The sequence below is a fragment of the Sebastes umbrosus genome, chromosome 13 (assembly GCF_015220745.1).
Source record: "Sebastes umbrosus isolate fSebUmb1 chromosome 13, fSebUmb1.pri, whole genome shotgun sequence".
NCBI lineage: Eukaryota > Metazoa > Chordata > Actinopteri > Perciformes > Sebastidae > Sebastes > Sebastes umbrosus.
This window is the reverse complement of record NC_051281.1, coordinates 2,252,177-2,265,787: the sequence shown is the minus strand read 5'-3', so window position 1 is coordinate 2,265,787 and position 13,611 is coordinate 2,252,177. Positions and strand designations below refer to the sequence as shown.

At 42.4% G+C, this 13,611-nt stretch overlaps 1 protein-coding gene across 3 annotated transcripts; it reads left to right on the top strand.

The window, feature by feature from the left end:
• The first annotated feature begins 221 nt into the window (after positions 1–221).
• cenpj (centromere protein J) lies at positions 222–13,600 on the top strand. 3 transcript variants are annotated; one of them, XM_037790428.1, is made up of 19 exons: positions 260–504; positions 1,446–1,831; positions 2,702–2,828; positions 2,951–3,175; positions 3,299–3,422; positions 3,614–3,719; positions 4,848–5,588; positions 5,701–6,508; positions 7,128–7,260; positions 7,360–7,525; positions 7,729–7,860; positions 8,179–8,316; positions 8,482–8,572; positions 9,937–10,106; positions 10,260–10,352; positions 10,614–10,754; positions 11,395–11,479; positions 12,135–12,255; positions 13,015–13,600. In XM_037790428.1, exons 1-19 carry the CDS (start codon positions 363–365, stop codon positions 13,205–13,207), a joined length of 4,122 nt encoding a protein of 1,373 aa, XP_037646356.1. In that variant the 5' UTR covers positions 260–362; the 3' UTR covers positions 13,208–13,600. The 3 variants fall into 3 exon arrangements, with proteins under 3 accessions (XP_037646358.1, XP_037646356.1, XP_037646357.1); XM_037790429.1 differs by having other exon boundaries at positions 263–504; positions 1,402–1,831; XM_037790430.1 differs by lacking the exons at positions 9,937–10,106; positions 10,260–10,352; positions 10,614–10,754; ... (1 more) ...; positions 12,135–12,255; positions 13,015–13,600 and adding an exon at positions 9,596–9,884 and having other exon boundaries at positions 222–504.
• Positions 13,601–13,611: the final 11 nt, after the last annotated feature.

The window sequence follows — 13,611 nt, the reverse complement described above, 5'->3', positions numbered from 1 at the left end:
CGTAAAAATGAGTTACTACAAATCGCGTATGTTTGCCATAAAAGTAAAGATATAACAACGTATATATAATATAGCAAATACTACATAAGAATCTCAGTATAAAAAAATGAAAACTCATACTCAAACAGATTTTATTCTCTTGATGATTTTTATTGTGAAATGCATTTTGCGAAGCACCGTTAAACCGCATACAACTCACTATTTATTGATTTTTTAAATTTAATTTAATTTTTAATATTCTAAAAACGAGTAGTTGATGCGTAGTCTAACTAGTACAGTCGTTATATGAAACAAAAAGCCAAATAAAACAAATAATGTAAAAGCGTTTAAAAAAACAAAACAGTAAAACTGCATTACCCATAATGCAACACCTGGGTTGTAGTCGTTCTTTTACTCTCGCGGGCTTTGTTTTGATAATGGCGGCAGGCTTCGAATCTCCTGTCTGTTATGTTTCTAAAGCGCAGGTTTTCACTCCGGTTACACGGACGTTCGTCGATGTTACAGGTAAATAACGCGTTTATTCACACCTTTATTAATGTTGTTGATGTTTCTGCCTCGTTACTACAGTGTAAACTACGTGTTTAAACACTTTTTGTAGTATGTGTAGTAGCCGTCTAACAACAGTCAGATATCACCGGGGAGCCTTTAAATGCACTGAAGAGCTCCATCAAACTGTGATCTGATCTGAGCTGAGAGATGACGTCATGTTGTCTGTTAGTGATTCAGTCTCATGTTTTCAGCTGTTAGTTCGTTGCTAACCAAACAGTCAGTTAAAAGTGACACTGATGTCGTGACATGCTGACTAGGTAACCCTATAACAGGGTTATGAGAATAAAGTCACAAGTTTATGAGAATAAAGTCACAAGTTTATGAGAATAAAGTCACAAGTTTATTAGAAAAAAAGTTGTATTATGAGAATAAATTCATAATATTATGAGAATAAATTCACAAGTTTATGAGAATAAAGTCATAATATTCTGAGAATAAAGTCAATATTATAAAGTAGTAATTTTACGAGTTATTTTCTTTTTTTTCTCTTAATATTCTGACTTTATTGTGTAAATCTCAGATTTTTTTCCCCTCAATGTGGCCCTTATACTCCGTAGTACATTGTCTCTGTGGCCCTCACTGCATTACACTGATATACTCTATACTCAGACTATAAACTGTGTTACCTTCATCACAATGCTCACATGTGTTGCGGCTCCAGACAGATGGCTCTTTTGATAGTGAAGGTTGCCGAACCCTGTCCTAGCTAATGTTATTTCAACGTAACCCAGTTACTAATTTATATATAGCTAGTTTTCTTGGACCTGGGCCTCATCTGGAGCGTGTTGTCCGGTGTTTAATCACGGTGTGATTAACCTGTCACCTAAACCCGTTACTCAAATCCCGGATTAGCGAGTCCTGCCTGAGACAGAGTGGTGTCACCATGTCATCTCCAGCCGGGCTGCAGCACTCCCAGGCAGACTTCCTGGCACGCTGGTTGCCAAGTAGCACAAGAGCCGGGGTGATCCTCAGCCCGGGCTGCCCTGACTTAGCTGGCTCGTTGCGGTACAACTCCACTGCCGTGGGATCATCCCCTTCCCTTGAGCCAGACGACTCCTTCGCCTCCGACTTCGCCCCTCTGCCCGGCTCTGTAGACAGCAGCTGCTGCCTCGGTGTGGATGGGTTTGCCCGGTCGCCTGGAGGAGAGAAGGCCGGGACTGACAGGCCAGTGAGCGGGCTGTCCTCCTCTGTGGCTCCGAGGAATCTAGATGGAGAGTTGGACAGTTTGGGTGAGATGGCGAGCAAATCACAGGATGTGCCCATAAGGATGAAGCTAGAACAGGTACAGTAAGGACATTATTCAGAATCTGGTTGTCTCCTACAATTGATATTGTTTTTCTGCCAAGGCTGGGACACATATTAATTGCCTGTCACTGTAATAATATCATTAGTTTTGGTTATTATTCTCAATCAGAATCATCAGTCTGGTTGTCAAAATTAACACTACAAAGAGTTTAAATTCTGAGTCAGATTTCTCCCAGAATAATATCTGAAATACCTGACCATGCCAGCTGAAATTGACCGCTCTTCCCTCTACCATGCTTTACAATTTAAGTGCTGATCTTCCATACCTAAACAGATAGTGATATATTCTGATACTGGGAGAAGGTCCTTTTAGTTTTACCATCTCATCATATTAAACCAAATGGAAATAGTCCTGCAACAACACATTCATTACAAATGTTAGGACATTAGTTGATATCCTGAAGGAGTGAATTTCTAGCACTTTGTGAGGACTTAAATGATGACTATATCGCTGCTTCCTGTCTACTTAATACCCCCCAGACTCATCACACACACTCCCACACACTCTCTTTACCTCTCGATGCTATTATTAGTATTTTTTCCTCGAAGACTATTTATGTCGGCGAGGACTCAAATAGTGACGGTTAGCGTGTGCAACTGTGCGTGCAATTCAGTCAGCACTTTTAATATGTTAACTAATAGTATGTGCAGACAGTGTACAGTCGTGTTGGCAAGCACTGAGGTGGAATTAGTGTCAGTGTGTGAGGTCACTGTGACCAGTGAGTTAATATAAAGCCGAGTGTGTAGTTGAAATGTGTTTAAGCCGACTGAAAAAGACAGTGAGACACTGTGGATAAGAGTGATACCTACATGGCTAATTAAGATATAATACTGTGTGTTTGTGCAGTTGAGGAAATGGCAGCAGCACATGCAGGAGCAGCTAAAAGCTCATCAGCTGGAGGAGCTGCTTCGCCTCCAAGAGGAGCAGCAGAGGCTGCTGGGAATGATGAACGGATCCCAGCACTGCATAGAAGGTAAAACAAGATAATGACCAGAATAACTGCTTCATTTAAGATATAAAATATATAGGTTGGAGAGTGTATTTGCTTCCAGCTTCTTTATGTGTATATAATTTCTCCTGTAATGTATCTTACAGATGACACAGAGAGTTCAGGGCTGTCAGGAGCAGAATGGGAGGACAACTCGCTGCAGAGAGCCTGTCGTTACACAGAGAGCCTATACAGCCCCTCCATAAACTGCCGTGGGGCCTCACAGGGCTCCACCTGTGGCCTCCGACAGGAACGAGAGCCCTCACCTGCACAAAGTCCGGAGCGGCTACCAAGAGGTCAAGATTGTCAGGAGGTGGACGATGAGGAAGAGGGTGAGAGAAATGTTTTTGTACAGTTTTCGTATTTGCATCTGGAGTACAGCAGCCAGCACAAGTTTACCTTTCATGACATGATTGTGAAGATAGATCACTTCTAACTGTGTGTGTTTCCTACAGGCATGTGGAACTCCAGAGAAGATACTAGCCATTTTCATGAGCATGATGACACGTTAATACCAAGTAATGGTGGGGCTTTGACTGAAGACAACAGCAGAGAAGAAGATGAAGTCTTCCATGACAGGTAAATCCTATATCCTAATATTTTATTCAGTGTTAAAATTAGAATCTCAGGAAGAGATAAACCCAGCCAGTCATACAGCAGGAACATACCAGTGTGGCTCCTATATTTACTGTTTTCTATGAGTGTATATGTTGACAAACTCTCCTGTGTACATACGTTTACCGTGTTTGTGTGTCTGTGTCCCTCTCCAGACCTATAAAGTCGGGTATCGGGGGTCAGAAGAAGACGTTTGAGGAGCTGTTGGAGGAGCAGATGAGGGTTGAGGAGCAGAGGCTGAGGTCTGCCCGGCAACAGCAGGTCAGAGAATATAACGAGGGTCTCCTTAGAAACAAGAAAAGTAAATCATTAGTCAGTATGAAAACACAGTGGACAGTGGACTGACTGTTATTATGATCAAATGGTAATGTAGTTGCAAGCAGAGCCTCTCTGTATTGTTGCATTCAAGGAAGCTTTGACATCTAATGTTCACACTACGAGTAACAAAAGCAACTAAACGGTCAGCGTGTGGCCAGCTATATTGTCGCTGAGTTGCCGTTGAAGTGTTGCTCAAGCGCTCGTAGATGTAAGAATATGTTTTTCTTTAATTCTTTTAGATGTAACGGAACAGGAATTGTGGGGTGAAACAAAAAATATGATTTGTTGACACTCGCTGCGTCATTGGAGCGCTGAAAAAAAGAAGCCAGCTCAACTTTAATGTGTAGTGTATCATGCAGCCACCAGTGTCTATGAGGGGTGGAGGTCACAAATATTACTTGATAAAAATGCATGTGAATTGAGACATAGAGCCGTAAAAATGGATGTGAAATGAAAAATGGAGTGATACGTTATCAAGTGATTTGATTAATTTAAAGCTGATTTGACTAAAACAGTCGTGATTGTTGTTACTTCCTCCCAAAATGTCAATCAAAAACCACGCCCACTGACTACAGTGCAGGCGAATGTCTGCACAAAGTCGAGATTGCGGTTCGCTGAGTGGATGTGTTCTTTTTTTTTTTTTTTATGATAGGGTGGAAGTAAAAACAATTGTGTGCTATAAACAAATGTCAGTTGGGTGTTGTGAATAATGAATAATGAATGTAAGATGGTGAAAATGATGAAACATGGCTCTGTTTTCATCATCTCACGACTGTTTTAGTCAAATCAGCTTTTAAATTAATCAAATCACTTGATAATTATCCCTTTATTTTTCATTTCACATCCATATTTATGGCTCCATTTTTCAATTCACATGCAATTTCATCATCTCCATTTTTATCATTTCATTTTTGCTACTTCATCCCCTCTCACTGTAAGTGTCAGACGTCAGTCACTTGTAGTGTGAACACTGCATCAGGCTTTAGAGTTGCTACAATACCAAGTTGTTTTAAGTGCTGCAACAAACATCCAAATTCACATTACCTTCATTGTGTTTCCTGACATTCACAGAGCCAAGATGGAGCTGAAGCTGTCCCTCCTAAGAGGGCCTTCCTGAAGCGAGGCGACGGCCTCTCGAGATTTACTAACAATCGCAAAGCCTCGCTACCAAAAATGGGGGTGAAAAAGGACCTAAAACCACCGCTCAAGGCCAGAGTAATCTCCCGCAGCAACTCAGAGCCTACAGCTATCCAGAGAGGTGGCGTCCAGCAGCGGCTTCCCGTTCAGCGTAAAACCGCCACGCTCAACAAGGAAAACCGACTGAGAGGTCTCATCTCGCCACCTCGGGACATCAGAGTTGAGAGTAAGGCAGCACGGATGAAGGTTTTGGGTAGTCATCAAAGACAGAACACAGACGGACCGGAGTCCATTCAAACTGACCCGGAGGGGAGACAAACCAAACATAACCTTTGGCAAGTAAAGGAGCAGGATAATAGGAAAGTGGGTCAGTTGGCTCAGACTGTGAGGAACACCGGTCCTAACACGCAGCCAAACCCTGTAACCAAACAGGTGGGTGTGTTAAGAGGACCAGAGAAGGCTGAACACGATGCTGCTAGAGAGACAAGTTGTGGTTCAAGAGTGGAAACGGCAGACGGAGTTCCACAGGAGTCGTTTGAGTTGTCGTTCCAGGAGAAGCTCGGGCGCTGGGATTGTGACCTGCAGGTGGAGAACATGGAGCTGGGAGAGTTTGAGCTGCTGGAGCAAGCGGCCGAGGAGCTGTCCTTCTCCTCCAACTCCTCCTTTGTCATAAAGGTGCTTTATTCAACCTTTATTCAAATATGACAGACCTGATTGTGTGGATTTTATCCAACTATATTTGACCTGTCGACTGTGTGGTTTCAAAGACTCTGTTCTGTACTTGCAGGTTCTCCAGATGGACCAGCATTACAGGGGGCTGCACCCACGGCGGCTCTCCTCCACCCCCATCAAGTCGCCACCCGGAGGAGGCAGTCAGAGGTGCAGCGGTGTTGACAGTAGCGGTGGCTTGGCGTGTAAAAGCAGCTCCGTGAACTCAGAAGTGGTCGTGGTGAAGATGAGAGACGACGCCCTCCAGAACAAGGCGAGCATCGAGGATCAGGAGGAGCAGGAAGGACAGGAGATCTCTGATGTTTCATCCTGTGGCAGCTCTGAATCTGAAGACCAGGAAGTGGCGGTCAAACCAGCTTCGTTTCCCAGCAGCCTTTGCTTTCCCGCACAGTCCAACCCGCCATACGACAAGCGGTCGTATCAGGACGAGGACAGTTGCAGGGATTCAGATGTGACACGAGGCGACGACGGCGGGGAGAGCGATGGCGCGCTCAGCAACGCTGACGAGTCCACTCTGATAGAGGACAGAGACGGGCAGCAGGGTGGAGTTGTGTTTGACGACGACGACACGTGGAACGACCTGGAGGACACCGCGGTCGGCACGGCCAATGACAGTAGAGGAGTTAGTCCAGCCAATGGGATCTCTCCACCACCGCGGACTCTGTTGAGGAAGGTGGCAGCGAGCAAAGTAGTGGAGCTGGATAAGGGCTCGGATCTTCTTCCTCCTCCTTCTCCTCCTCCTCCTGCCTCACAGCTCATGACCAGGTTGTTCCCCTCACTGAAGCCAAAGGCCCAGACTGCACCTCTCCCTCCTCCTCCTGCTGCTCCTGTTGCTCCTGAGTCCAAAAAGTCAGAGGAGGAGACAGGTGAGATTAACACCTGTGGTCTTTTAAACATCATAACCTGACTCAGTACTTTTATTTTCACTATTTACAGTCAGACAGGAAGCACATTTTCAACGCTGTTAACACATGAATTTGATTGGCATTTGATTCATGACTTATTTTCATTGTCAATATCGGTTCTTATTATTTTACCTATGATTTTACCTATTGATGATGAGACTTGAAGATGAGACCTCAACAAGAATTTATATAACGGTAGAAATATGTCCTGGCTTAAATTTTAAAAATCTTCTGATTATCAACAGCAGCTTTTTTAAAAAAAAAAATTCTGAAATGTGTTTGTGGAGACAAGTGCACTATCAACCACTTCACCTTACATCTTTATTGGTGTTGTATTACAAACTTGTCAATCTAAAATTTAGGTATTTATTGCCCTCTTCACGTTATTGCATTTGTATGATCATTGTATCGTAATCGGCCACATCTAACAGATAATTATCGGCCCCGAAATTCCATATTGGTGCAGGCAGCTCCAATAGAAAAGGTTACAGATCAGCAGTTTTAGTTTTCAGTGTGATTTTGGTCACAGAGACAGTTCAATTGGTGTTTAATTTATGTGTGTTTGTGTCCTCGTGTCCAGGCCAGCAGGTCCAGTCTAGACAGCTGAGGGAGAGACTGGTGGAACTGGAGATCGAGATCGAGAGATTTAAGAAGGAGAACGCCGCCCTTGCCAAACTGAGACAGGAGAACGAGAAAAACCAGGAACATCTCAGGTGATGCATCCCTTAATGTTTACCCTTTCAATTACCTTCCACAGCGTTGGATTTCCTGTTCCTCCTCCTTCACTTGTTAATTTTATGTCTACTTTGTAGGAAAGAGCGTTTGGAGTTTGAGCAGAGGAGAGCGGAGGAGCTGGCCAAGTTTGAGGAGTACAAGAAAGAGGAGAACAGGAAGTTGCAGAAGGAGCGCAAACTGTTTGAGAAGCACGCGTCGGCCGCCAGAGCCATCCCTGACAAGAAGGAGCGAGAGGAAATCCAGGTGAATTCACACGTCAATCATGCCCGGTCTCAGGATAGTTAGGTTGACTTTTTATGAACTTTACATGCACATTCCTTAAAACTTCAACGTTTGCTGGATGTGTAAATAAGCAACTGTCTGCTAACAAGTTGACAGACAATTGACCTGTTGAGCAGCACAAAAGGAGGATATTAATATTAATCTGTCCCTGTGGTCCCGGCCAGGTGTTGAAGCAGCAGCTGGGCTCGCTCCAGGAGGAGCTGAGGGGGAGGGAGAGTCGCTGGGCGTCGACTCACAGCCGGCTGAGGCAGCAGATCGACTCCCTCAGCCAGGAGAACGGCTCTCTCCGGGACGAGGTACCCACCTGACCTCTGACCCCTTTGACCCCATTCACACACATCTGTATCTGGATAAGGAGAAACACATGTTAATGCCAGGTGTAAATGCAGAAAGCCAGACCACATCCTGAGGTGGTCAGCCTTGCATTGTGATCGGATGAAATTTGTTTTAAAAAACGTGTTTATCTTTGCTGAATGCTTGTAGCTAAAGTGTAATAGTTAAATAATCTTTGAGTCTCTGAATAATAACACTCTTGTGTTATTTTGCTGTCATGATTTAGTCGTAGTTGCAGCCATTTAAATATGTTTAAAGTCTAATTTCTCTGTTAATTTCAGATCCGTATGTTGGAAAAGCTCCGCCTCAGTGCCTGGAAGAAAAACCCTGTCACTGCAGAGAAGGACAACGAAATGAAAGACGCTCCCAAAATATGTGAGAACAACGGGACATCTGTGACCAAAGGAGTGAAATTCGCTGTAAGCATGTTTATACTAGTTGTTATTGGTTATATATTGTCAAAGATCACTTTTTTCAATTGTAGGATCACAAATATAACATTGAATTAAATATTTTAAATCAGTGCGACTTGGACGATGTGTGTGTTTTACTTACCTTGCTATAATATTGAAATGTGTTTTCAGAGTCCTCTTGACACCAGAAGAAGCAGCATCAGTCCTCCAGAGAGCAGCGCGGCTAGAAGGAGCTCCAGAGAGATCAGTCAGAGTACTACAGGTACGGTGGGAGAGTTCTACTACTGAAAACAAAATCAGCACCATGTATAGATATCTGGCACATGGGTTCTACAGCTACAGGTTTTTTGCAGACCCGTAACCTCATAATGGTGCTTTGTTTTGAGGATGAAATCAATTAAGCATTGATGGAAACATACGGCACTACGGAGGTTCTTCAAACAGCAAATTCTTTTCAAAGCTTGATATACAGGACAGTACTCTACCTTGGATCACTAAACCATTTGTGTGGTGTTACTGTTGAGCTCTTTAATCCACCAGATATGTAACCAGACTCACATTTGGTTGTTTTGCCCCAAAGATCTGACTTTTAAGCAGCTATAATCAATATTTTTTATATTAACGAAGGATCACACAATCTCGTAGCCCGTCGGCTATACCGTAGGTCTGACAACGATTCAGCCTCTGGGGAGACGACTGGATCTTTTCACAAGTAGCTAGGGCTGCAACTACTGTATTTTCATTGTCTATTAATCTGTTGATTATTTTCTTGATTAATTGATTAATTCTCTATAAAATGTCAGAAAATTGTGAAAAATGTGGATCAGTGTTCCCCAAAGCCCAAGATGACGTCTTCAAATGTCTTGTTTTGTCCACAACTCAAAGACATTCAGTTTACTATCATAGAGGAGTTAAGAAACCAGAAAATACTCACATTTAAGACGCTGCAATCAGAGAATTGACTTTTTTTTTTCTTGAAAATTACTCAACTCGATTATCAAAATAGTTGGCAACTAATTTAATGGTTGACAACTAATTGATTAATTGTTGCAGCTCCACAAGTAGCCAATTTACCCTCCGTTAACAGTTTATTTTTTAGCTAATAAATGCTAAATCGTCAAGACGATAGCCGGCATTTCGGCAATGTGTTCCACCTCTTTTGCTCTCTACATGGACTGTTTACCTGCACTCTACCAATGCCCGCTTAAATGTCTTGGTTAATGGGGCTTTATAGTGACTTTCAGTCCGTAACTTCACTGTTTTGGTTCACTCTCATTGCTTTCAGTGTCGTTTTCAGCCGCAGCAGGCAAAGCTGAGATAAACCCACTGTACACTACTGATCAGCACCACAGACTAAGTGAAGGACTAGCTGGTGAACATAGTGGATCATTTGACAGCTAAAGAGACAGAGATTTCCCTCAGGAGCTGGTCTGAGACCAGAAAAGAAGAAAAAGTTACTGGACTCACAAAACCCCCTGAGTCCTGCAGGCTGCAAAACTAATTAGTTGTAATCCAACATCCCCAATTTTAGTCTCCACAATTAATTTAATCAACCTTGAACATTTTAATATCTGAGAAAGGTCGAGATTTGTTTTTAAAATGTTTCTGCTTTGGGTCGATTGTCAGGCGGGATAAAAAGCAGCCTGAGGAGGCCATCAGCGCCAGTCTTCTCTTCATCTTCCTCCTCCTCCTCCTCTTCCTCGCTGCCTGGCAGGAGGACAGAGGAGAGTTCAACACCTGCCAGCAAGATCCAGGACAGACCGCCAAACCAAGAACACTCACACAGCTGCTCTCCAGTAAGAGACGCTTACGTTAGTGCTGCTCTCTCCTCTCAACAGATCCACCAATCATCCATGTTCTTTACCTTCTCGTCCTGTTCAGGGTCGTGGACATGCTGCTGTCTACCACTGTTTAATAATGTTTTGTTTTCTATCATCTTCTCATCGTAGAAAAGAGATTCTCTGCCAAAAGAACCAAAAGAGTGCAGCGAAGCCAAAGAGCCAGAATCAGCTCAGGAGGTCATCACACACCCTGATGGGAGGGTGAGAAACAGTTATCTATGCTCTCCTCAAAGCCACCAGACTCCATTGGAAAAAAAGAGTAATTTTACCTCTCAGAACACAGGAGTTGCTGCTCTACCACTGCCTTGATCGGTTAGTTAGTTAGTGTTATTGTGAGACTTTGGTGTTTTAAAGGGTTAGTTCAGATTCACCAAAGCCACACCAGTTGGTGTTAGTATGGAGAAGTTGTTTTGTAGTTGTTTTTTTGCTGATGGAGCTCTGCTGGTGTTGTGATCTTTCCAGATAGAGAAGGTTCTGGCCGGTGGCGATCGCCTCATCGTCTTTAACAACGGGACCAAGAAGGAGGTTTCAGCCGACGGACTGACGGTTAAAGTCACCTTTTTCAACGGAGACACCAAAGAGGTCGCAGCCGACCAGAGAGTGGTGAGACGTTTACATTAAATTCATGTGGCAGACGCTTTTGACTAACTTTTTCCAGTCAAACTTCCTTGGTTGAGATTTGAACACAGGAAAACGAGAGGCAACCCGCACGCACTGAATACTGCAACTCATAAATAGTTTATGATGTAATGATTCAACCTTCAAGGTCTCTTGTTGTTTTCTCCTGCACCCAGCTGGGCTTAAATGAACACCATCTACCTGCTCTGCTGGGATTTCAACACAGATATGCTCCATGTGGAATACTAAAACTGAGCAAATTGTTAGTTATCATTTTTCATACCATCTTTTTGGCAAAAGGTATCTTCAGTCTTAAAAAGGAGATTATATTGTTTTACATGGACTGTATTCTAGTGAGGCTGTTTATGGACTTTTGAAGACTTAATTATTGTAGAAATAAACTTGTTTTCACCGTTAAAGTGAGGAAGGTTGTAAGCACTGTGAAGTTATATATGAAAAGTCTTGGCTGTGACATTGACGTGGACAATTGAACTTACTTTAAGTTTCTCTAATAATAGAGGAGTTGATTTTTCTTTGTGTACCTTGAGAGCTCACAGTTTAATGTCATAAATCTGAATTCACCTCCCGGTAACTCTCTCATCACGGCTCTGCTCTTTGTGTTCAGATCTACTTCTACGCCGACGCCCAGACGACTCACATCACCTACCCAGACGGCATCGAGGTCCTGCACTTCCCCAACAACCAGACCGGTGAGAGGCTCTCACCGAGTCATCAGTGAAATCAATCCGTTATCAAAACAGTTGCAGCGTATTTGATTATATTTATTGATGCATCAGTGTGTGATGATCACTTTAATGATGCAGATAGTAAAGGTGGGGCTCATTTGATCTACTTTATAAACTGCTGTGCAACTTAATGTATATTAATAAATAATCATAATTTATTTGATTTATATTTTGTATAAATAATTGTATAAATTATATTTTGATAATCTGAAACTGCAAAGTAACTATAGCTGTCAAATAAATGCAGTGCAGTAAAATGTACAACATTTAAGATGTATTGGAGTAGAAGTAGAAAGTAGCATAAAATGAAATTACTCAAGTACAAGTTCCTCAAAACTGTAAATGTACTTAGTTGCGTTCCACCATTGGATTTTGACAGACTGCTGATTTTATTTTAATCCAGTTGGCAGATAAATAAAAAAAAATAAAAATGATATGCGTACTGGCTAAATTTGTACAAGGAGTACATTGAAAAATAAATAATAAAATGAAAGCTGGTAATGAATTTTGCATGGCAAAATGAAAATGTTGTCCCAGGCTGTCAACGCCTGAAACCAGCTTGGTTATTACTACACTGTTCTGTACATTAATACGCTGGTTTATTTTATTTCCGCTCCAGAGAAACATTTCCCAGACGGCCGTAAAGAAATCACCTTCCCAGACCAGACGGTCAAGAATCTTTTCCCCAACGGCCGGGAGGAGAGCGTGCTGACGGACGGCACCATCATACAAGTCAACCCGTAAGGAAACTGCTTCTGTTGGTACTAAATCAACTAATTCAGTCTGTGAGGAAAACTTTACATCAAGTGAGGAGGAACATTACAGTTTCTGTTTAAAAATGCTCACTGTTGTCCAGTGTTGACACTTCCTGCAGGTGGGAGAGTTTGATTTTAAAATGATCCAAGCTAGCAGCCACAGATACCAGATTTTGTTTTGTCAGAGTATTTGATTTATTGATTGCTGTCAGGATGTAAAGAGAATTTCAATTATAATTTAATTTCAAATATAACAAAAAATGTACCTTTAAGTACAATATTGAGGTACTTCATACTTCTACTCCAACTGTATTTACAAGTTACATTAAACTACAGTTGTCATCATTTTATCTTGTTAGACATTTGTGTGAAATTGCCATAATTGGCATATGAATTCTTGAGTTACGGCCAAAAACATGTTTTGTGAGGTCACGGTGATCTTTGACCTCCAAATTCGATTCAGTTCATCCTCGAGTCCAAGTGGACGTTTGTGCCAAATGTGAGGAAATTCCCTCCCGAGAATGGAACAGACATACGGGACTTGCTTTAGAAATGACGAAGGTTAGGCGAAGGCGATCCTGAAAATAGTTGGCAGCTATTTTTCTACTGAATTAATGGAATACTTGTTGCAGCTCTAGACAACAGATTGGAGTATTTCCTCCGTTGTGACACAAGTTTGTCTCTATTTCAAATTCCACCTTAAATGAGCACTAACTGGGTGTGAACGCGTGCTGCGTCTTTCAGGGACGGCACCAAGGAGATCCTGTTCAACACGGGCCAGAAGGAGATCCACACGGCCGACTACAAGAGGAGGGAGTATCCCGACGGCACCGTGAAGACAGTCTACAGCGACGGCAGGCAGGAAACCCGCTATCCCAACGGACGGCTCCGGGTCAAAGACAAAGACGGAAACGTCGTCCTGGACAGCGGAGCGTAGGGAGGGACACGCCGTCTCAGTACGGATACCATCCCCAGAGACTTACACATTTTTTTACCTCAGTTTTACTCAACACGTTTTCTTAACAGGAACACCAGAAGGAACCTTTTAATGATGTACAGAATATGTTTTGTGTCTGAAGTTTTGCGATGAACTCCGTTATTAAGTCTTTTGTTTGTAACAGGATATTTATGGGCTTATGATCAGTCTTATGAATCTAAATGTTTACATCATTCAGTGAAGGCCTGCTGTACACAACTGCTTCAGAGTGGAGTGTTTTTGGTTTTAAGTGTTTGTTTACAACTATTTTAATTTGTATAAATGTTAAATACATATTTATTTTCTTAGCTGACTGTATATTTTTTGTAAAATAAAAATGTATGTGTTTTTTTTTAGAATCATGA